The sequence below is a fragment of the Nicotiana tabacum genome, chromosome 16 (assembly GCF_000715075.1).
Source record: "Nicotiana tabacum cultivar K326 chromosome 16, ASM71507v2, whole genome shotgun sequence".
Lineage (NCBI taxonomy): Eukaryota > Viridiplantae > Streptophyta > Magnoliopsida > Solanales > Solanaceae > Nicotiana > Nicotiana tabacum.
The window spans coordinates 18,779,271-18,805,034 of NC_134095.1; the positions used below are offsets into that span (position 1 = coordinate 18,779,271).

Below are 25,764 nucleotides of genomic sequence, written 5' to 3' on the forward strand. Positions count from 1 at the left end.
TATGATCCCGTAATTCCATATACCTGCTTTAAGCTCCACGCTTGGGTATTCTCTGAAATAATTAATAAATAAACAAAATAAAAATTACTGTTAAAACAATAATAAAATACTAAGATAAGTTATTAAGCAATCATATATTTTTACCTAATCTTGTCATTAAAGTATCATAATCAACTGTCAGGGTACAACCCATAAAGCATAGAAGTACAAGTTCTCAATGCGTTTCCTTTTTTATCACTTGGAAAACGCACTACAGTAGTACGACAGTTATGCTCGCAAATCTTTCTTCAGGCCCCACTTTCTCTCTCTCCTCCGCGTATATTTTCGCCGGACGTTCGTAACGGTCATATTTTCCGATAATCTTTCTCTCTCTAAAAACTACCAATGTAATAATCTCTACACATAAATACACGCATTAATATACATAATTTTCCGCTTGATCTTCGTAGTTTTCACTGATTACTCTATAAATTCAGCTGAATTTTTGGAGAATTAGGGTTTTAAGATAGTGAAATGAAAAGTTTCCGGAGAGATGTGAAGATTGTGTGAGAGTAGCAATGGTAGCTGCAGTATCAACAACGAAGCTAAATCCTAAGGTTACGTCGAATTGTTCGAGTTATCAGAATCCGAAAAGGCCGCCATTGTTGCCTTCAGAAGCTGAGAATAATGGACGTTCTAGAAGACCGAAAGCCAAAGAGGTTAGTTCCCGGTACCTTTCGACTTCTTCTTCATCTTCCGTCTCAACGACGTCGTCGAATAATACTTCGACTACTTACTCTTCGTCGTCAAAATCCGTTGCCTCATTGCGGAGTCAGTCGCCGATGCTGACTAGGACGGTTCGACCGGTTGCGACGCCAGTTCGGGATTCCGGTTCGATTAAACGGTCCCAATCAGTGGACCGGAGACGGCCGGTGACGCCTGTATCAACAGAGACGTCTACTGCGGCAAAGCAGCTATTGAATTCCAGTAGGAGCTTATCCGTATCGTTTCAAGGTGAGTCATTATCTATACCTGTCCGTAAAGCAAAACCTGCTCCTGCGACGAACAATTTTGGTAGTACTGTAAGGAAGGGTACGCCGGAGAGGAGGAAAATCACGGCGGAGTTTATCACGCCGGAGAGGCGGAAAATTGCGGCAGCTGCAGAGTTAGTTACGCCGGTGAGAGGAGATCGGACTGAAAATGTAAAGCCGAGTGATCAGCATAGGTGGCCGGGGAGGTCAAAGTCACTGAATTCAAGTTTTCTTACACGAAGCATGGATTGTGGTACTATTGACAAGCCAAAATTTGGATCTGAAAGTGTCATTAAGTCATCGATGAAATCGGTAATTGACATATATCACAGAGCTAGAATTGAAAGTAAATTGAAACCTCAAAGTGTTAATGATGAGATTGATATGAAGTCAGCTTATGGATCAGCTATATCTGTTGATGCATTGGCTTCAGATAGTGAAAGTGTCTCTTCAGGGAGTACTACAGGTGTCCATGATGGTCCAATTGTGACTCAAGGGCGAGGAGGTCCACGAGGTATAGTTGTGCCTGCTAGGTTTTGGCAAGAGACTAACAACAGGATCCGACGAGGGCCAGAACTTGGTTCTTCTGTGGAGAAAAATGGTACATTGAAAACAATGGCTCCTTCAAAGCAAATTGGTAATAAGAAGTTACTGATTGATAGCCCCATAACATCACCTCGGGGTGTCCCAGCTTCTAAAGGTTTATCTTCTCCTCTTCGAGGGGGTCTAAGACCAGCGTCACCAAATAAGGCATTGACATCTCCTTTACGAAGGATGCCAAGTCCTACAAGAACAAGAAATGGTATTATGGGTTCAATATCTAATAACTCATGCATCATGCCCTCAATTTTGAGTTTTGCTGCTGATGCAAGAAGAGGGAGGGCAGGAGAGAATCGGATAGTTGATGCACATGAATTAAGACTTCTATATAATCGTCACCTTCAATGGCGATTCGTCAATGCGCGAGCAGAAGCTGCACTAGAGGCACAGACAACAACAGCGGAGGTAAAACTTTTTAACATGCTTTTCATTCTCTAAATTTTGCTGATGACAAGTTCATATACAATTTGTTTTTTGTTCAACAATTTACAAAGAACCGGAATCATCATCTTGGATTTTATTACCAGTTGTGAACCTTTGTAATGAGTGTTATTCATGGAAATGAAATCAATCTATCAACTATGGCTCAACTCCAAATTAGTTGGGATTGGATTTATGGTCTATAGCCATTCCACCTAATTTAGCTCATTAATTCCGATACTGGTAGAGTAAAGAGTAATTAGAGAGATGAAAATTTGCCATTAATGGTGAAGGATTATCTCGGATCAAATTAAATAAGGAGAGTATATGAGGAATTCAGTTCACGGTTTAGATGAAGTGCATTGAGAAATAGCATTAGACTAAAACTTAGGAGATTCGCTTTTCTGTCTCAGTTTTCAAGTAGATATAGAAATACCTCAACCAGCGGTGGTGGGGTTATACTGTTCAAAGTGCGTGATTGAACGGGATAACAAATATATCCTTCTTTCTGATCTATAACATTCTATACTTGAGGATTAGTTCCTATTCAGGGTTTTGTCTAATTTGATGATTTAAGCCAGGGGAATAGTTAAATATACCGGTATAAACTCCAATACTTAATAAATACATGATATGTGTTGTTCTTTTTTACTTGGAACTTTAATTGCTAAGCAGACATGTTTTGCGTATGATGAATCAAAGCCTAAGACAGTAATTTCTTCTTAAACTTATTCACTTACTTTCATACTCCATGTAAATGTAATAAAATCATGTATCATTCTTAACAATGTGAAAAACCAAACTTCAAATTTTAGAATGAAAACTGTAAAATGTGTAGCAACAGTTATTTATCAAGTTAAGTTTAATATACAAATCAACCCGCATTAGTGTAAGTTTCTTCTACCCAAGAATTTACAGTGTAAACAGAAACTCAGCTGTGGTTTAGATTAGAATCTGTGAAGATTTGGTGTCACTAATGTGAAATTTTCTTTTTACCAGAGGAACCTGTACAATGCATGGTTGACTACTTTAAAATTGCGGCATTCTGTTAAGTCCAAAAGAAATCAGCTGCTGCTGTTGCGGCAAAATATGAAGCTATATGCCGTCCTCAAAGGACAAGTAAGCCCTCTTTTCAGTTCTTTTTCTCTTTACACCAAATTATTTTCAGATATATAGATAGATATCAAAAAGATGCTTTTAGATACACATACATCGATGAGATAACCACTTCTTGCTTGTAGATCCACAAAGTCATGTATGCATTTGAAAAGGAAAAACAAGAAACAAAGATGAAGAGAATAAAAGTTAACTTGCTATGTAGGAAGAAAACTGAAGGCCCAGGGGTTTGGGGAGGGGGCAATGACATGGAAATTATTGGAGTTAATGCATAATGCTTGGTTGATTTGCTGTAACTAGTGGAAAATATATTGTTGAAGGAAAAACGTCTGCCAATTACATTTGTTATGCGCCCTGTTATATCTCATATTGGTGTTCATCATGCGCCTGAGGTGTACTTGCTGCCTAAGTTGGCCTGAGTTGGCTGATAATTTTTTATTTGGTGTGAAATGAAAAGTATATATACTTTGTTTGATTTCGTATACTACCTTTTATATTGTTTACTTGATTCGTTTATTTTTTGTTTATAAATAAACTTCAACCTTCACTTGTTATCACTTTCTCTTTTATGTAAAATTCAGGGGCCATGTTTGGATAATTGGAGTATGATTGATGGAGATCATCGCAATGCCTTGTCAGGGGCTATATGTGCTCTGGAAGCCAGCACTATTCGTCTCCCTGTTGTGGAAGGAGCTAGGGTACTTTTTCCTTTTCATTCTAATTGAAATGATCTTTTATGCAAATTCTGGATGCATTCTTTTACCTATTGGTATTAGTGTTTCAGGAATAATGGTTTTCGCTTCTATTATCTGCAGGCAGAAGTTCAAAATGTGAAAGATGCTATTTCTTCAGCCGTTGATGTGATGCAGGCAATGGGATCCTCAATGTGTTCTTTGCTTCCAAAGGTTATTATTCTTTCTTTGAATGATCAAATGTTAATGCTCGGGGTTCTTTCTGGTTATGGCCAGTGGACTAGTATCTGTTTTCAAGGGGGTGAGGGGAAGGAAGGCTGTGAACTCTCCCAATTTGCATAGCCACCTATTTTTACTAGGATGTGTCTTATCTGCAATGCGAAAGTGGTACTCTAATGCATAAAGAATATCTTCATTGGTCAACTGCATGCTTTCTTGTGTTCTAACTTGCTTAGGAAGCATTTAAAATCAGTAAAATATGATCTATCTGTTTTCAAGGGGGTGAGGGGAAGGGGAAGGAGGCTGTGAACTCTCCCAATTTGCATAGCCACCTATTTTTACTAGGGTGTGTCTTATCTGCGATGAGAATGTGGTATTCTAATGCATAAAGAATATCTATACTGGTCAACTGCATGCTTAGCAAGCATTTAAAACCAGTAAAAGATGATAAAACCGAGGTGCGCGATAATAATAGGTCTTAGTAGAACAATTTCAAATTACTTTTAAAGTTTTGTTTAGTTTGGTGTTTTATCTTCTTTTTCCTTTATTTTTTTCCTCTTTTCCCCCTTGAAGTTTATCTATATTTTTTAGCACAAGACTTAAGAAGCCGGGGAAAGAAAGCACGCAGAGAGATGCTTGCTATCATTTCTTTTTTAGCTTAAGTTTGTGCAATCTTGTTAGAAGTCCTGACAACTAAGGTTGGGACCTAGAAGTCGAGGAAGTCGGAATAAAGATCATGTAGACCAGGTTTCAAAGCCAAAAAGCTGGTGACGTCTTTCCATATGCAAAAGTTTTGGTGGGAAGAGTTACCCGATATATGTACAGGTGGGAGATATAGGAACGGGGGGAAATCGTTAAGGTGTGCAAGTTGATCCGTACACCGCCATAATTAAAAAGATGTTCTTAATAGTCCTGCAAATATTCCCTAACAAAGGAAAAAGTTTGTTGCCTCAACCATGGAGAATCTGTTTCAACATGTGAAAGTGTTCCTAAACAATATGCGGTACTGCTTATTTTGTTGCAGAAATGCATTAAATGAAGAATGAGCGCTAAATTGTTTGTAGAAAAGCGGGACCTTTACCACTGTTTTGGAAGGTGTTTAAGCGTGTCCTAAGGCGCCTCGTTGGCAGAACATCCTGAGACAAGTGAGTTAGGTACTTCCCCATCACTTGGGCATACGCCACCAGTGCACCTCATGCCTCAAGAACGATGTGATGCTCGGAACCATCAGTTTAAAATCTGGAAATATTAACCTCAGTGCCAGATGGGATGAGGTTTGGGTGAGAGATAAAAGGTTGATTGTTATGATAAGGAAGAAGGCAAAAGATTTGAGAGTGTAAGTGAAGGAAGAAACAGAAGCAAAACTGAAGAAAAGAAGTCTTCGTGGGAGGACCTTGGTTACGTATATTGACTAGCTATGGAGAAAGACAATTAAAACTGAGTATGAAGCGATTGGAGATGACAACAACAAACTTTCCTCAGGCCTTTGAGAGACTTTTTTCTGTTTTATCCCTAGAGAGTCAATAAGAAGGGCCGTCTGAGTGTAGGCTAGTAGCTTTAGTGGAAGTTAATTTTATCAGGAAGTCCTATGGATAAAGGAAGGTAGTATTAACTATCTATAGAGAAAGGCAATTAAAACTGAGTAAGAAGTGATTGGAGATGGATAAAGGAAGGTAATACCAACTAGCTATGGAGAAAGGCAATTAGAACTGAGTAAGAAGCGAGTGGAGGTGGCTACAACAAACTCTCCTTCAAGCCTTTGAGAAATTTTTTCTGTTTTTAACATCTGAGATAGTCAATGAGAAGTGTCGTTTAAGTGTAGGCTTGTAGCTTTATTTGGAAGGTAATTTTATCAGGAAGTGTTACAAAAAAAAGTGAAGATAACATAGTTATCTTTTGAGTTGAATTAATTGGATTTGAATTTGGAATGAAATACTTTCTTGATAAGTCCCACCTGCAATTCGAGCTAGGTGGATCACTGACAAGTGACAACAGACTATTTTGTCTAGTATGGTCCTAAATTGGTTGTACAATTCATTTTGGTCAAATCATCTCAATAAATTTTACTGATCAAAGAAGAATCTAAAGAATCTTTAAAGAAATGAAATTAGTATTTGATAAGAAAGATTTACTGTTTGTGAAACTTTGCTAAAGAAACTAGCATTTTCCCTCCAATTTTGTGTGATATATATATATAAAATTTATTCTACAATTCTTTTAAAATTTCTACAATTTTTATGGTCTTTGAATTTTTTTGTAATTTATAAAATATCTAAATGTAAAATTCATGGGGCTTATGCCCTTTCTCTCAGTCTCTGGTATATTAGATAAAACTCTTGTCTCGCTCCACCTCCTTTTAAACATTGGCGCACTTGCAAAGTTTGTGGTGTTTTCTCACACCCATTCTCATTTAGATTTCGGCCTCTAGTGTCTTCCTGTGTGATCATGCTACTTCTTTTCAATGCTATTGTTTTAGGTTTATTTAACTTATGCTGTAATGACTGACGAATTCACAAAAGAGAGGATTGTGATTGACCAGCCTTGATCTTTGATTCACATTATGAATTCAACTTAACCGTCAAATGTTTGTGATAGACTTGTTGTGAGCTGTAGAAAATATCGAGAACACAATCAATCAACCAACAACTAAGCCTTAATCCCAAACGAGGTGGAGTCTGTAAACAAAATACAAAACTCTACCCAACTTAGTCAAACTGTCATAGGGTTAGTTAGATGGTCATGATCTTGATTTTAGATGCGTATCTCTGTCTCAGAGGTAATTGAAATGACAAATTTAAGTAAAATTGAGTAAAAAAGCATACCATCTGAAGCAGGCAAAAAGCCATGCATAAAGAATGACAGTGGATTGAGGGAAGACAGAAACGCTATGGATGATATAAGTTTTTTCAATTCTCAAGAGTTCTCTAATTTTATTTAGTCATTATTTCTGTAGAAACCACAAAAACACATAAAAATATGTAAATAAATACTAACAGATAAAACAAAATGGAGAAACATCCAAAATAGTGTATAGCTTTTCGAGTGAAAGTTGAAGTAACTCAAATGTGAGTTTGAGTGCAAAATTGAGTTGTTTCCGTTATTCTTCAGCAAACAAATACTTCCACAGTTAACTATCCTAGTCCCGTATTCGATTTGCTTGAGTCCCTTCTTTCCATTTCTTCGAGTCATTATTCCACACAGCTGCACCTCTCCCTTTTTGCCAAAATGCATCATTTTTCTTTCCCCACTTTGGTGGAATTCATTTGCGTAAATCCCTAAAATAAGCATCATTTTTTGTCCTCTCTTTGGTAGAGTTGTTTTGCAAAACATCCTGGTGCATGATATTGTTGCTTTTCTCATACATGGTTGAATGATATGAGGTGGGACTAATTCCAGCATTAATTTTTCTTTACAACCTTTCTGGTCTCTGTTTTTTTTTTTTTTTTTTTTTTTTTGCAGCTGTACTTTCTTAGAGAGCATCTCTATCGTTCATTCTCGAAAAAGAGAACATCTCTATCGTTGAGTTTAGGAGTGATCTCGATGGTTTTTTACAAATGTGTTCTTTGTTGAAATTCATTTACGTGATTTGTTAAATGCTGATACAGCTGAGTTTAGCTAGAATGACACTATTGAAATAGACCGGGCATTACACTACCAGGAAATGACACTATTGAAATAGACCGGGCATTACACTACCAGGAAATGACATTTTACCTATTCACAAGCTGCAAAAATGCAGCTCCCAATCTCAACAAATTGTTTTGCTGTGACATTGTTAGTAACTGGTTGTGGTTCATTACTTGTCCTATAACTTTGTCAGATGAGGTATCTGTTGTAACGTTCTCGTTTAGTCATTTTTTGAAAGAGAGTACGAATATTCATCCTTAGTGCTTGCAGCTGGAATTTTCATTCTCATTTCTGGATCAGTAAAGCAAAAATCTTAGCGCTTGAATATCAAACCTGCTTTTCTTATAATCTGTTCATTTCTCAAGGATTCTGATCATAGTTTGCCTAGTGTTCAACTTATCTTCTCAGTTAATAGTCCAAACTTCCTTCTAGTTTGTCGGTGCACATCCCTCGGATTGCTTTAACAAGGTTAATTATATATGTGCACAGGTAGAGCAGGTGGATTCTATGGTATATGAGCTTGCAGATGTAGTGGGTAACGAGCGTGCTTTACTTGACCATTGTAACGATCTCTTGTCATCACTGACTGCTCTACAGGTAAAGATGAATTTCCTTTATACCTAAAGCTTTTGAAGGAAAACCATTTGAGAAATGATCATTTCTATGTTGCCCTTGAGTCGAATAATGTGCTTGAGTCATACTTCATATCAAACAATCTATTCTAAACTGAAAAAAGTTTGTAAAACAGGTGAAGGAATGTAGCCTGAGGACACATTTATTACAATTAAAAGACGCGGTTTCTTGCTCAACAACAGAAGTGTAAAGCTGATCTTTTTTGACTGCTTAACGGAAACACTAACATCAAAGGAAGCACTTCTTTAACCCAAGTGATGGTGATATGACAAATTGGTTTCTTTTATAGCTAGAGTTACCTGATTCAGGCTTGTGGAATGCTGCAGTAATTGCATTTTTGTATGCATCGTGAGTAGGAAATTGCTGCTTTTATGTTTCATAGCAGCGCTTATATCTTCGGTTTTTAGCTTCAGGAACATTTATAGATGTATATATACTTCCATCTTTAAAAGTAATCCCTTCAATGATAAGTTGGATGAAGTAATAAATGCAAGATCTTTGCACACGCGTTGGTAACTTTTGAAACTTTTCATACAAGGAATTGTAGAACCAGCGTTTAACGGATGTAATAAAATAAGGTAATTTGTTCAAAAGAAAACTAAATTACGAGCGTTTAATAAATTAAATTACATATGGATTAGTTCTTTATTAAAATGCATACATATCAAGCCTTGTGAAATTTGCAGAAATCTTTCATTTATGCTTTACGTTTTCCGTATCTAATCTTCTAACCACCCAATCGGTAGTCACATCACTAGAATATTCAAATGATAAGATATTTTGCAAGTGCAGACACTTAAATGTGAATGGTTACTTTAATTTATGGCATTATCAAGTAGTGGTTAATAAAAATAAGTGTGTTTAGGAAAAAGAGTCCACTTTTCCTGGGTAGCCGCCAGCTTGTACCAGCTTGTTTTCATGAGGTTGCCCTAGAAATAGTATTGGAATTAGTATAGGCGGATCCAGGATTTTAATTCTATGACTTCAAGATTTCGATTTTAACTATTGAACCGATCACCTTGTTTGAATTATGGGTTCATAGCTCAATTTTTTCAACAGTTGTAGTGATTTTATACCGTCTAGAATAAAAGTTATGAGTTCAATTGAACCCATAACTAAACTGTTGGTTAGCTCCGGGGGATTAGGAGCTTTCGGATCGAAAGCTGGGTTTGCTAAAACTTGATGTATAAATAATCTTGTTGCAGTTAAGGTTTCCAACATTTTTTTAAAACTATTGTCTTTTGTATTTTGCTTAATTAGGCATAATCCCAAGTACGTGGAGGTTACGGGTTCGAGCCGTGAAAACAACTTCTTGCAGAAATGCAGGGTAAGGTTGTATACGATAGACCTTTATGGTTCAGCCCTTTCCCGGACACCGCACATAACGGGTGCTTAGTGTACCGGGCTACCCTTTGGACATAAATTCAAGTAATTGACCCTAAACTTTTAATAACTCGTATTATTTTATACTATGACATTGACTAGACATTGAGCCTAAAATGCTAAATTTGAACTATATTTACTATTTAGCACCTTTTTGTAGGGGATTCATTATGGGCTGATTTGGGAAGAGGAAAAAATACAAGAGTTTAACCACATATCTCAACCATGGTCAAGTGTTTGTGGAGGATAGAAAACAAAACAGTGGGACCTACCCAAGCGGATGCGGCGAGAGGCAACCGCCAGCGAATCTGCTTTTGTCCGAATAGAAGAAGGAAGTAAATTCAAGTGACGTGGTTCCCACTGCTGAAGGTGGGAAGCTAAAATGTGGACCCCATGCTGATGTGTACCGCATGTCTTTTGAATACGCCTTTCTCTCTCCCACATTCTCCTTTCTCTCTTTCAACCCTTTTTCAATTCTCCCCTTCCCAAAAGGCACATGTATGTATATATGACCCCAACATAATAATTAGCTTTGCTTACAAAAATTCACATATTTAAATCCTAATACTAAATATGATCTAAGTTTAATTGAGCACGAAATTTAAAGAAGTAATAGATATTTAAAACTTATAATATTAAACATGTCATCATAGAGAGAAAACGTTAATGCATAACCAACCGGAGAGATAATATGTCCTCAAGAAATATAGGTTGGAAACATGTATATGTGAGAGCTGTTTCAGAATTAATAGGTTATACTTCATCTTTTTTTACTTTAAAAAAATGAGAGAAAAAACGTTGCAAAAGATGAAAAGATAACATTTTACTTGTTTAGATATATTAATAAGGAACGTGGGCGAAGCTTCAAGCACCTACAGCCAAACAAGAATGTTCAATTGAACAGCCTTCGCCAGAAAATTTATGTATACATAGGTCAATTTCTATTATTAGAGTACAATACTTTGTTCCTTTCCCTTGGATTGAAGTTTGTTTTTATAAATGAACTTTTATCGATACATTTGCATGTTGACTATCTATTGGTTGTGATGAAAGGTGTTCCTTTGATGGAGCTTTGGCAGATTTTTGATGTTCTCCACTTATATATGAGTTCTTTCTTTCCATCTTCAATGTATAACCCTTTTATGTATGCAATTAGTTGAGTGTGACTGTAAGTGATGAGATTTGTATAGTTCTCTAGATATTATGATGGTCTCATTTACCTCTTTATTGTGACAGCTCATGCTTAAGCTTTCAATAAGTCCATGATTACGAATTTACTTTATGTGTCGAATACCCAATTGGAGTACGTAATCCTTATTAACTTGGGAGACTTTTAGGTTTAGTTGTGTGGTACTAGTATTACGGTTAAAACATAACCCTTTATCTTTGAGCACGCACTTGGTAAAGTAGGAAAAAACTAGTGTAAACTTATTCTATAACAAGTTTCAAAAAACTAAATACATTAATAAGAAATATTTATAGTTACATGCAAATATTATTAGTTTGATCACATTTAACATTCATTATACCCAAAAGAAAATTAAACATGTAAATCCTCAATTTCTTACAACACCGAGAGGCGAGAGCCTCTTTTCTTTCGCTTGATATAGAATAACTTTGTCTACTAAGACTTGGACATATGAGAAAAAATCACATAGTGTATGTTGTATCTGTTGAGACTTAAACCTGAGCTCATAGGGTTTTCAACTCATTTTATTCTACTAGGTCACACTATTTGGTGCTACTCAAGCTATCTAATATCTATCTTACTACTACACTTTGTATGACTCATTGGTCAAAATAGATATTGATCAAATGAACTCTAGATATAGATGCATTTTGTACGTATTACTTGGATAATATATATATATATATATTTTCAAGATTCTGAGTCGGGCAGAAAATTACTGCATAATATGTAACAACACCACAATCATATAAGATGAAATAAAAAGTATAAGTCATGGTTATTTCATTCATATTTATTCAGCCAAAAAAGATACGTCAGTGTGACACAAAAACGTCTCAACCAAGTTAGGGAATTGACTCAAGATCTCTAATGTTTAGAGATCAATTACAGTTTCCGATTAAATTCCAACTGAGTTTAAATTCAAAACATCAAACTCAACTATAATAATAACTATTATTATTATTATTATTATTATTATTATTATTATTATTATTATTATTATTATTATTATTATTATTATTTTCTAATTTTTGTTACAGTATGACCGAGCCGTGAGGCGCCTTGGCTCTTTATTACCACTATCTAAACCCAGTGACACATCCGATAACTCAGTCTCTGAGCCTATAGACGACATCGTATTCCATCTCTTCTCCAAACCGACCCAGTCCGTTGTATCGGTGTGATCCGATCCATCAATGAATGATCCGGATTTGTTTGAGAACTGGTTTGGAATATCCCACGCGCCGCCGCAGCGGAAGGATTCGAAGGTCTCGTCCATGTAAGCCGTAGGAGTGAGAGTTCCGGCAAAAACTGGCCGTAGATTGCCACCAACGAGAACCGTCTCCACCGCCTTTTGACACACGTGCCAGTTACCCGTCGATAATAGCCCTACCGCACCGGTCACCGGATTCACCGTCCGCCCGCACGCTTCGAACAACAGCGATTTAAACAAAGCTGTTAGAAAAGTTCATCAATTTATCAGCCAGGTATATATCCATTTTCCTTTTATTTTTTCCAGAAAATAAAACTCAATAAAATAAAAAATAAAAAAGGAAGTTCGTGTTAGGGGCGTGTTTGGTAGCAGTACCAGGTCTTCGATTTTCGGGAACAGCGGAGATGAAGGCCATGAGATCGCTACGGCCAAAAAACTTGGAAACAAAAAGAGTAGCGTTACCTTGAGCGCGAGGATCGTCAATTCCATCCAAACACGCCCTTAAGGTACAATTGTCACTGCATCTTCTTCGTAATACTCTACACCCATTGCAGCTCATTTTTTCTAGGAGAGTAGTATTTTTTCTATTTCAGAGTCCACCTTCCTTCACACTAGGGTCTACGAGTAGAGAGAAATGGGTAAACGATATAATATAGACAAGTGAAGGAGAAGGAATAACTATGGTTAAGCAAGTGTGGTTAATACAGTGGCTGTACTGTATCCAAAAGCAGATTTAGAATTTTATGTTCGTTAATGTTTCAAGTATTAAGTAGGAGTACTTTTTTCCTAATAATAAGTACAACTCGACAATATTTTTTATTCTTTGGTAGTGTTGAAAGGACACGAAGTTCAAGATTTTTTTTTTTCACAAACATGCCATATACAGATATATCAATCTCTTCACGACAAATTAAAAAAAAATATTGTTCATAAAATGATTGAGAGGAAATAACTATGTACAAAATGATTTGTAATATCGTATTTGTTGCCATAAAGTTCATATGTGGCTCTGTAGCATCAAAGGATGTAGTTTAACAGTTGATAGAGTTAAAATAAAATCACACTAGATCATAATTCAAATTCTAACAAAACAAAAATTAGATGGTTTATTTTTTTTTTCCTCTAAATTTGTGCAAAATTATTCAATACTTGTATACCAATAAGAGGATGCAAATACAATAGTTGCTCGAAGGGAAGCTTTAGAGCAACGGTAAAATTGTCTTTATGTGATCTATAGTTACGAGTTCAAATTGTGGAAGCAGCCATTAATGCTTGCGTTAAGATATGCGATTTACATTGTACTCCTAGGAGTGCGACCCTTCCCCGTACCCTACAAGAATACGGGATGATTTGTGCACCTGTGAAAAAAAAAGAGAAAGAAAGATTAATTATGAGGCTCGTGAGGAAAAGAAGGAATATGAAGCGTCTACATTTTTTTTCCTATCGTGTTCCAAAGTTTGGGTTCGAACGGCTCCGTGTCTCCGCAACTTTACATCTCAATTTAGAACCTCTACCATTGGATATTTGGATTAATGGATTCTCCCTTTCTTTTCTTACTTTATTATCACGAGATGACATTTGACTCTTATTGTCCTTTTATTTGTACTACTGGCCTACTTTCTATTCATCCAATAGATCAACTTGAAGGTGTTTTAAGTTAGTAATCTCTTCCACCATTCCTTTATTTCTTCTATTTGCTTGTTACAACTTAAGAATAATTCTTTTTTGTCCTGCTTCAATTGCCAAGAACAACTCATAATGCTTACTCAACTTTTGAGGTGTGACATTTGGTCCTCTTGAAGTTGTTAATGCAAATATTAAAAGTTACATTACAAAAATATATTACTCTATTCGTTTCATTTTACATGATAATATTTGGCTGAGGCTTATGTATTATATCAGTTTTTGTATCGAAATATTAATTGACAAGAGGTATGATAAGAAAAACAACCCATCAAAATTTACAATTGAAAAGTTTGAAGAATTTGAGTCCTTAGAAATTGTGCAAATTACAAAAAAATGAAATAATGTAAGCGTTTTAGGACGTCCAAAATGGAAAACATTGTTATCTTAATTGGGATGTAGATTGAGTTAAATGATAAAGGTCGCTTTTAGGTAAAAATTACGAGAAGGCAAGACAATGTGAGAGATCATATTTGAGAAGCCAAAGCTAAAGGTGATTTAAGTACTCAAAAAACCTTAGGTAGTCAAATGTTCAAAAATCAAACAATTAAACACGATATTTCAAAGTGATTTTGAAGCTCTTGTTTGGGTGCTTGCTTTTTATCATAGATTGATGTAAATCCTAATTTTTTTGTAAGTTGATATTGTGTATACATAAGCTACTTTCTTGTGGTGGTTTATTGTAATTTCTTACAATTTAGCTAATTGAGATAACTAAAATAAGAGCTAGACTACACATAATGATATTTCTCAGCTCCTCACCTTTTGATCTGAAATTTTTCATAAACTCTCAACTTATCCAGATAATCTGTTATTATTCATGTCAGATATATTCATACGGAATTGATTGAAATGAAAATAAGAATAAAAAAGATTATCTGTGAAGAAGGTTAGTAAAAGCCGCAATATTTTCAGTGGTTATTGGGTTGGGTTGAGTAGGAAGTGACTCGATCGTCATTGTAGAAATGACACCAGGTAACCATTTTAGAGAACCGAGTCAGTATGTTCTGAATTTCAATTTTTCAGTTTAATTTTTTAAGACACAAAATCTGAAGTTAAAATTGTTAGTTCAAATTTAGGACAAAATAAGTACTGGCTAATTAATAAACAACGGTACTAAAAATAGCTATTTGTGTACTTCCCCTTGTTCATTCGGCTTAATGAGTACTTTCCATTGATAATTCATCTAGTTTTCGTTTGCGTTGAAAAAAAAAAGAATTAATTTAAGTAGCTGCCTACTTAAGCATTTAAACTTAAAATAGCCAATGGAATATAATATATGTTTAACCTATATAATATGTGTATAGTCGTATATAATCATTGTATAATTTATATATACTGGCTAGAAAATGTAAACAGTAAATTTAACCGGCTATTATGTAAAGATTTCATCTCGTTTTCATTTGCAACTGACTAATAGTCGGGCCAACTTTGTTTACAATTGAACTGGGCTCGTCCAAACTATTAGTAAAAATTGCACGGGGCGCCCTATTTGGTCGCCCCCATTTAACCTATACCCATTTTTAAAAAAACTTTTAACTTGTACCCACTTTTAAACAACTTCAGCCCCCTTTTTCCTTCTTCTTCTTCTTCTTCTTCTTCTTCTTCTTCTTCTTCTTCTTCTTCTTCTTCTTCTTCTTCTTCTTCTTCTTCTTCTTCTTCTTCTTCTTCTTCTTCTTCTGTTGTTGGTGCTGCTATGAAACTTCAGTTCATGGGATGATTGCAATAAGTATGTTTATCAGATTATTTAAAAACAAATTATAAATAATTTTTCAAGTTAGTAGACAATAATTTGTGAATATTTCCACGTACGGGAAGTTTAAGGTCACACTTAGTGATTCTTTTCACGATTATTCTGTTCTTTTCACGTTTATTGTTTCCAAAATTTATGATTTAGATACCGTTGGCAATCTGATTATTTATCTAGTATGTTAGAAAGCTTTTTCAAAAACTTTAGCTTATATAGTGCTGAAGTTTTTACAAATGAACTAAATAACTTCAGCATCTTCTGCTGAAGTTTTTGAAAAGGCTTTATGACAAAACTAATGAATCCAAGACAAAAAAATTTCAGCTTATTTAGTGCTGAAGTTTTTATAAATGAACTAAATAACTTCAGCATCTTTTACTGAAGTTTTTGAAAAAGTTTAATGACAAAATTAATGAATCCAGGACAAAAAAACTTCAGCTTATTTAGTGCTGAAGTTTTTATAAATGAACTAAATAACTTCAGCATCTTCTGCTGAAGTTTTTGAAAAAGCTTAATGACAAAACTAATGAAAGATGCTGAAGTTTTTGAAAAAGCTTAATGACAAAACTAATGAATCCAGGACAAAAAAACTTCAGTTTATTTAGGCAATTACAAACAAAAACTTCAGCAAATAGAGAACAAAACTTCAGCTACTATGCTTAAGTTCAACAATTACAAATAAAAACTTCAGCAAATAAAGAATAAAACTTCAGCTACTATGCTTAAGTTCAACAATTACAAACAAAAACTTCAGCACACTTGGTTCAACAATTTTTGCTACTTCAGCCCCGTATGCTGAAGTTACTCGAAAAAGTGGATACGCTTGCAATTTATTTTGAAAAGTGAACACAAGTTAAAACGTGACCTAAAAGGCGGGTATAAATGCAAATGCCCCAAACTATTATGCCAAACAATGGCCGGATGATTAAGAAACGACAGATTTGAAATAAATCTCTAGCGCACCAAATTTATAATCCAATGGCCAGACGGCCCAGACCCTCTTTTTGGTAATCAATTGTGTAGTTGGATTTATTTTGGGAGTTTTTCTTGTATATAATTTAATAGAAACTTATTTACCTCTAATCTTTTAGTTTTGTAGTTTTTTAGTTTTTAATAAGTATCTAGATTATTTTAACAAATTATATGTATTTCCTCCTTAAAAGGCCCCCACCCTATTATTAGTGCCTTCAATTAAGGGATTCAATTAAATCATTTCCTTTTTTTCCTCTCCTCTCTCTCTTTTTTTTCCTTTCCATAATTTCTTCAGTTTGTTTGCCTAGCTCACTCATCCACAAATTGGTCCATTCGAAGACCAAATATACATATGATTCTCGAGCATATATACATACAATTTCATTTTTTTTTAAGATTTATGATTTATGTGGATTGGATATTCTTGCAAGTAATTGAGAATATCCTTTGAAGTTTATCTCAATTTTGAGAGAGATTGGTTAAGTATAGAGTTGGTTTTAGATGAAAATTCCTAGTGAAACTCGAAAAAGAAGAAGTTGCAGGAAATGTATGATGATTGTATAATAATTGTATTATACTTGTACCTGATACATCAATACCTAAAACAGAATTGTATCATAAACGTATCATACTTGTATCACAGTTGTATCTAACTGGTATTTGATACATTAATACCTAAAACAATATCTGATACAATACTAACACAATTCTAGTACCTTTATAACTGATTTATATGATAAATTTAAAAAAAGATGACTTTTCTTTGGAAAATTAGTTAATTCAAAGATTTTTTTTTGTTAATTGATTCAAGGATTTAATAATTTGTTCTTAACAACAAAGAAATAATTTGTTTTTGTTGATTTAAATCTTAATATTAGCCCATCCCAAATTTTAAACAAAGAAAATAAAAATAAGGACTACTAAACTAATATTCGTAAACATTAAAAGAAAACATGTAAAATTGCTAAATCAAAATGTAGTTGATATGAAGGACCACAAAATTGGAAGGAAATTGAAAGTACTGGAATTAAATGATATGAATATTTTTCAAATATTGGAGAAATAATTAAATGACTATTCCTATGTATTTAAAAAATAACTTAACTTACTATGTTTTCTAATGAAAACTTCTTTTACCAGATAAAGAGACAAATCTTACCTTAACGCACAAAATGTAGGAATTTGTAACTTCTAAATTTTTTCAGAAATCATATTCTTTCTTCGTAGAAATCTTTGGCATGTCATAAACTTTTAATATTAAGTATGTCGGAACAAGCGAAAAGGAATTAAAATCGTACAATAAAACAACACTCATTTACTTAATTTTCATATTATGTGTGTCCTTGCTCCAAATACTCAAATTGAAGTAGCATTGGAGAAGGACCACTCTCAACTTCATCATCGACAAAACTCATGGCAGATGAATCGTTGGATGATAGGTACAGGCGCTATGTACTTTTGAGCGAATAATGGAAACTAAAATTTAATATTGATTCGCCTTCTCCTTATTCTAAATCTAATTAGGTTGAATTGACCAACCATAATATAAACCCTAGTGTTCATAGAGAATAAAGAATTTTTACCTCTTTAATAGCTATATTAGTAGTACTCCCTGGACTTGATCAATTTATTTTTTTTATTTTGGTCCAAAATAAGTGTCCATTAATATAATCATGAAATGAAAAAAAATTATTTTTTCAAAATTACCCTTATGTACGTATCCCTAAAAAGTCATTTATTCCTCACATTTGAGAAGAGAAGTAAGTACTATTATAATTATGGTGCAACATTTAATGAAGGATAGTTCAGTCACACTAACTATTTTCGTCTAGAATTTAGTATTTTCTTAATGGGTGTGCCAAAAGCAAATTGGTCACTTATTGTGGACCAGAGGGAGTAATAAACTTCCTACCTATATTCTCATATTCTTTTTTCCTTTTGAACCTATATAATTTTAATATATTTGCTTTTGAATTCCTAAGTATTACGGCAATTCAAATAAGGAAAGATTTAATAACCAAAATTTTAGCTGATTTACTATCCCAAAATTAGCAAAATAATCAAATTACAATTTTGTCCAATATAAATACTACTTTTAAGGGGTAAAAAAGGCGAACGATATTTCGTTAAGGGCTTTCGTGCTTTTAATATATTATAGATAGATGAAATTCGAATTTTTAAGAGGGTGGTGGTGAAGGAGAGAGAATAAGATACTAAATTTAAGAAATCTTCCATTTTTTTTAATGATTTTATACATAAATGGTAAATATAGATATAGAATATAATTAAGTACGAACCTAAAATAATAGTGGTAAAAGTTTTTATTGATTTATAGCTTGGTAAATTTTCCATTTATTTTTGGGAAAATTACGCGACACATCAAACATTTACACTGTATTACTATTCGTAGCTATACTTTCAATAAATTTACCATTAGTAGCTACAGTGTTTTAGGAAAATTCTTTTATTTTTTTTTGAAAATTTTCTTGGGTAATAGCCTGTATAACAGTCAAACCTTTATATAGCGCTCGTTTTTTTTGTTTTTGTTTTTTTTGTACAAGGATCAAAAGAAGGATCTGCATATAGTGTTTATTGACTTGGAGAAAGCGTATGACAAGGTCCCAAGAGAAGTGCTGGAGATGTCTGGAGGTAAAAAGTGTGCTGATAGCTTACGTTAGAGTGATCAAGGACATATATGATGGAGCTAAGACTAGGGTAAGGATTGTGGGAGGCGACTCGGAGCATTTCCCAGTTTTTATGGGGTTAAACCAAAGATCTGCACTTAGCCCGTTCTTATTTGCCTTGGTGATGGATGCACTGATACACCATATTCAAGGGGAAGTGCCATAGTATATGTTACTCACTGATGATATAGTCCTGATTGATGAGACACATGACGATGTTAACGAGAGGTTGGAGGTTTGGAGACAGGTTCTCGAGTTTAAGGGTTTCAAATTGAGCATGACTAAGTCAGAGTACCTAGAGTGCAACTTTAGTGCCGAGTCGAGGGAAGTAGGCATGTACGTGAGGCTTGGATCACAGGTCATCCCTAAGAGAGGTAGTTTCAAGTACCTTAGGTCGGTTATACAAGGGGATGGAGGGATCGACGAGGACGTCACTCACTGTATAGGGGTGGGGTGGATAAAACGGAGGCTAGCATCTGAAATCTTATGTAACAAGAAAGTGCCGCCGATATTCAAAGGTAAGTTTTATAGAGTGGTTGTTAGACCGGCCATGTTGTATGGGGAAAAGTGTTGGCCGATTAAGAACTCTCATATTCAGAAGATGAAGGTAGGTGAGATGATGATGTTGAGGTAGATGTGTGGGCACACTAGAATGAAAAAGATTAGAAATGAAGATATTCGGGAGAAGGTGGGCGTGGCCCCTGTGGATGACAAGATGCGGGAAGCGAAACTCAGATGGTTCGGGCACGTGCGTAGGAGAAGCCTGGATGCTCCGGTGAGAAGGTGTGAGTGGTTGGCTTTGGTGGGTACGAGAAGAGGTAGGTGACGGTCTAAGAAGTATTGGAGAGAGGTGATCAGGCAAAACAAGACACGATTGCAGATTTCTGAGGACATGGGCCTTGATAGGAAGGTCTGGAGGTCGAGCATTAAGGTTGTAGGCTAGGGGTAGTTGAGCTTTTCCTTCTTCATAACGGGGGTGAAACGAGTTTGATAAGGTTGATCTTAAACGGCTTATGGTTAATGTAGAGTCCATACTACCATTACAATTTTTCATAGCTCCAGACCTCATTTGCTGGTTATTATTATTGCATGTCATTTATTTTATGGTTTTTAGGATGCTGTCACTATTTCTATGGTTTATGTTGACGATACTGATGAATTGTCTCTTCTTGTTTTATTTCAATCTTTCTGAGCCGAGAATCTATCGAAAATAGCCTCTCTGCCCTATCGGGGTAGGGGTAAGGCCTGCGTACACACTACCCTCCCCAGACCCCACTTTGTGGGATTTTATTGGGTCGTTGTTGTTGTTGTTGCAGCTATAGTGAAATGTTATTATAGAGAACATTCATTATAACATAACATGAAATTGTAGTTGCAAAGAAAATTTAGCCGCTATTGTAAGATGTTGTTATACAACATGATTGTTACATAGAGGTCTGATGTTTTATACTTCAATGCCACATAAGAAGGAGTGATTTGTGTGGTGTCCAATTTTTACGTGCACGTATTATAGAAGGACTTGGTTCTTCTATGTGTTCCTTATAGTAATATTGCAGAAATAATAAATGCAGAAAGTAAAGAACACAAGTATTTTTACGTGAAAAACACCGGGCTCAAAAGGTGAAAAAATCACGACCTACTACTCAGTAGGATTTTTCCCAACACTTCACTAAATCTCTGAGCCAAAACATCATTTACAAAAACTCTTTGTAAACTTAAGGATTACCTCTAATCCCGTTGTGGCAACCAGCCTCTAATTGTAGCGACAATTTCAAGTTAACTCTAACTTGAATACTCAGAGTACCTAATACAATTGGTTCTAGATAAAGCTGAAAGGTACAATTTGAAAACCACCTACTATAATAAAACTAGAATAAAAGACAGACACTTGAAACAGGTTCTTCTATGTGGTTCATGTAGCTTCAGGTTCGCGCACTTGAATCTCACAAGAATTGCTCGAAAAATACCTTGCTATTTTGCTCGCAATTCATGTTTAATTTCAGTTTTTGTGCGTACCTGTAATTTATAGAGTTAGTAGAATAGAAAATAACTAGAGTCCCAATGTTATACTCTTCCTTGGTAGAAGTGTTCTAGTTAACTTCAACTTCTAATTCCTTCTTTATCTTGAATAGTGTTCTCTTTGAGTAAGGAGTCCTTTTCCTTATCAATTATGCAACCTTTTCTATCAGGAGATATCAGATATAACAAGTTAAGCTTATCTCCCTCACGTGCATCCCTTATGCTTGAATCTGTTTGTGTCTGTGTACACTGTGGATGGACCTGGTTCAAGCTTGAGTTCCTTTGTCAATCATCAAAATAAACTTCACTTGGGCCAACAAATTTCCCCTTTTGATGATGACAAACTCTGTTCTTTTCATAAGCGTAGGCCCTATTTTAACTCAGCTCACCATCAACACAAAGTTAGAACACCTATTTTAAAGTCATTAATCATCAATGACCAGATTCATTAGGTTACAAACATAACATTCCAAAGGAAAAGAACAACCTAATTCCCCTTTTTGGCATCATCGAAAAGTTGCACAATTATGACAAATAACCAGATTTTAGTAGAATTTACTCATCGCCACTGGGGATACTTCAAATGCAATCATGGATTCAATCATCATCAATCAATCTAAGGATATTAGCCATCTAAGAAATAACAAAAAATAATTAGAGTAAGAAGTAGTGAATTTCATTGATTGATAAGATCCTGCCACAAATCATAAGAAGAAATAAAAACACTGGACCATGAGCAAAAGAAACAAAAAAAATCACATCTGGGTCACTAATTGGTCTAACTAGGCTAGGAGGCTTAAGGCTGGGAAGAACCAGGTTCTTGGTTTTTGGCTTGAAGCAGTTTCAACATATCCTGAAGAATGCCATTATTCTTCTAAGCTCCTTTGCCAGCTCAGCTCTGAGAGCATCTCTCTCAGTCTCTACTTCTTCCAATCTCTTCTTCAGCCTATCAATTTCAACATTCTTAGCCTCACTTTCTTGTATCAAAGCTCACACTTTACTGTTCACATGTACCTTTTTGGACGAACCAGGTTCTTTGGGAGTGATTTGGACTTTATAGTCACAAGCAATTAGAGTGTTTGCCCCAAAATGATCCTTACTTGTACCAACTTCCCATTTCTTGATTGGTACCTTGAAATGTGCAAGTACAGCCGTGAGAATAAAACCATATAGTATGGAGTGAGTTTTGGTTCCATTTAGAACCCTATCAAGAAGCTGAATGATAAATTCAGGCCAATTGATTTGCCTCCCACTTTCCAAACATTCCATAAGGACCAGGTCCATGAATGTGGTAATGTGCCTCCTTTCCTTCCTAGGTAGTACAACTTTGCTAACAAATTCAAACAACATTTTGTGGGGTGGCTTCATCTCACTTTTGTAAATAACCTTGGTCTCAAGATCTTCTTTATTGTCACCAAACTTCCTAGTAATGGCAAGGGCAGTAAGGAGATTCTCTAGACTTGGCCATTTGAGCTTCTTATAATCATTGTACCCTTCAACAAGTACACCTAAGATCTCTCCTAGTTCTTTATCATCAAACCTCACTGTCACCCCTTTGACCACACTGGTGACCCTAGCATCTATGATCTCACAATTTGCCATGAACTCCACAATCTCAGTTCTGGCCAGCTTTCCATCCATCTGAAGGACCATGTCCTTCCAACCTTGCAATTGTAACTTCTCTAGTAGCATTAACATCCCTTCCTCCTCCAAGTCCCTGAGGAGTCTACATTTCAAGATGGTTTTCTTCCCAAACTTAACCATATTCTCAGCATCAGATTCTTCCTCCACTCCATCTTCTCCACTCCATTCTTCTTCCTCCTCTATTTTTACTTTTCCTGATTTTAGTGCAGACCTGGTTCTTGTAGCCAAAGAAGATGGCTCATCAGACTTTGTTTTTGAAACAAACTTCTTTGTGGAAGTCTTGACTTTCTTTGCCTTTGGAGTCACAACCTCTATTTCTTCTGTCTTCTCTTCATGCCGAAGGACCAGGTCCATCTCATCAATTTCAACTGCCTCAACAGGATCAACCACCTTCTTGTTTCCCTTAGCAATAACTTTCTTCGTACTTTCTTCTAAGGCCTTTTCTAGTTCAGCCTCACTTTGCTTCTTATTACTCATTGTATCTCTTCCTCTTGTAGAAGGAATCTCTACAGGGATAGACCAAGCATCATTTCTTTTCTTGTTTGCCCTAGCAGTACCAGAGACTTTGACTCCTAAACTCCTTTTCCTTTTAGGATTGTAACTGTCAAATACCATTCTCAGTAGGTCTGTGAGGAATTCCTGCTCAGATGTAACAGGTTCTTGAACATTTTTCCCTAATGGAACGAACCCCTCAACAACTTCTCCAGACACACTTCCCCATGTTTCTCACTCCAAACTACCATAATACCCGATTCTTTAGTTAAACCAATAGGAGTGGGTGAAGATTCAACCGCTCCTTTTCCCATTCCCCTCATAGAACATCGAGCACCCTCACTCTCCTTTTCTTTTATCTTTTTATTTTTACCACCAATTTTTCCAGACTCTATTATTTCAACACCAACCATATTTCCTCCCAGAACAAACTTAGTTTCCAGTTTTTTAGCAACCTCAGATATGATTTCAGGAGTAACTTTAGGGACAGATGTTACCTGCTCTGTCTCAGAAGAAACAATTTCTTCCCTCTCAGTAGCAGACTTGAATATTCATCAAATTTTTGGGGTTCTTCCCGAATCGCTTTCAAATTTTATTTATTTTCTTGATTTGCTCTCCACCAACGACAACCTTGCGAGCCATCATCTTTATCCTTCCTTTCTTAGAGATGGGTGTGGTTGAAGGTGTAATAGATGGTGTGGGTGTGATTTCCTTGGGTGGTGATGAAGGATTCTCAGAGGGGTTAGCCATTTCTATGCTTAGGTATGAGAAAAGATGAGTTTGAGTGTGTTTGGAAGATGAGATAAGATAGATGGAATTTTAACGGCTTGGCAATTAGAAGTGAAGAAACACTAAGGCTTAATCAATTTAAGGAGTGTTTAATTGGGTAATGATGGCATTTTTCAGAAGTCTAATCAAACTGAAATTCAGTTTGAAAAGACGATGAAGAGTGTCCCTAGAATCTAGGCACTTAATGCGGTTTTGGACTCTTTTTGAACGAAACTGGTTCATTTCATAAGGAATAAGTTCAAAAGGGTTTGAGATTAAATGGGACTCTCCTCTTAATCATGATCCAAATATAATTATTCCAAAATATGTAGAGTGGAGAATACATACTAAGTATTCTTGATGAACCAGGTTCTTCACTAAGAAATTTCTTGTGTAAGTTTGAATTTTTCAAGAAAATAGAGATAATATCATTAGAGATTAATGAGTCATTTCAGCATATGGCACAAGAGTATACTGATGAAAGTATGAGACTGAGAAAAATCTAATCTAATTATGTACAACAATTCACAAATTTTTCTAACCAAAATTTTGAGTTAGAACTGGTTCCTTTTAGGTGATCTTAATCATCCGTAACTCTAACCTTTTCCTTTCAAAGCGATCTCTACTTAGAGCTTTTGTGAAGATGTCAGCTATTTGCTTGTCAGTACCACAAAATTCCACATTGATCAAACCCTTCTTATAGTTGTCCCTCAAGAAATGATACCTAACATCTATGTGCTTAGTTATTTTGTGATAAACCGGGTTTTTAGTCATACCAATTGCACTAGTGTTATCACGGAATATGGGGATACAACCTACATCAATTTCAAAATCCATTAATTGCTGTTTGATCCACAATAATTGAGCACAACGAGGCAACAACGACATACTCAACTTCAACAATAGATAAGGACATAGAATTTTGCTTTTTGGTGGCCCAAGACACAAGACATGAGCTAAGAAAGAGTGCCATACCTGAGCTGCTCTTTCTGTCCACAAGAAATTCTGCATAATCGGCATCAACATATCCCACTAAGTTGAAATTACTACCTTTTGGATACCATAGTTGTCACGCCCCGAACCTGGAGGGCAAGACCGGCACCCGGTGCCTCACTTATCCTTGCATACCAACTTGCAACTAAGGGACGCTGAACATATAATGTTATACTTTGGCCATGGGGTCACATTGCAAGACAATTGTGAAGCAAAATATAAAACTGAATGGAAAATAATGTTGATTAAACATCAATATAAAGTTGGGTCGACAAGGCCGTCATAACTACTACAGCTGACAAACCAACAAAATATACATACAAGACCCAACATACTGCACTAATTGACAGGATATGTCTACAAGCTTCTACTGATAGATGTACTATGATCGGATCAGGGCCCTGACCTACCCATAACCTATATACATATATACATAAGATGAACACAAAACTCTAGATCCGGCAACTCCGAAGGACGTGGAGCTTATCGATAAAGCTGAACTTGGACAACACCAACTGAGAAGGTTTACCTGTTTGTCTTTCTAAACTTGCACGCATGAAATGCAGCATCCCCAAAAAAAGGGACGTCGGTACAAAATAATGTACCGAGTATGTAAGGCAATAAAATAACTGAAAGCTGAAACTGAACTGATAATATAAT

General features: G+C 35.5%; 1 protein-coding gene across 1 annotated transcript; it reads left to right on the top strand.

Annotated features, from left to right (window-relative positions):
- Positions 1 to 260: 260 nt before the first annotated feature.
- Positions 261 to 8,820, top strand: LOC107766356 (QWRF motif-containing protein 2). Its single transcript, XM_016585127.2, has 6 exons — positions 261 to 2,015; positions 3,030 to 3,149; positions 3,728 to 3,844; positions 3,962 to 4,051; positions 8,174 to 8,281; positions 8,433 to 8,820. The coding sequence occupies exons 1-6, from the start codon at positions 558 to 560 to the stop codon at positions 8,505 to 8,507; spliced, it is 1,968 nt and encodes a 655-aa protein (XP_016440613.2). The 5' UTR covers positions 261 to 557; the 3' UTR covers positions 8,508 to 8,820.
- The last annotated feature ends 16,944 nt before the right edge of the window (positions 8,821 to 25,764 follow it).

Coding starts and splice junctions, on each gene's coding strand:
- LOC107766356 (XM_016585127.2), top strand. CDS start 558: ATGGTAGCTGCAGTATCAACAACGAAGCTAAATCCTAAGGTTACGTCG. Junction 4,052..8,173: donor TGTGTTCTTTGCTTCCAAAG/GTTATTATTCTT, acceptor ATATGTGCACAG/GTAGAGCAGGTGGATTCTAT. Junction 8,282..8,432: donor CATCACTGACTGCTCTACAG/GTAAAGATGAAT, acceptor TTTGTAAAACAG/GTGAAGGAATGTAGCCTGAG.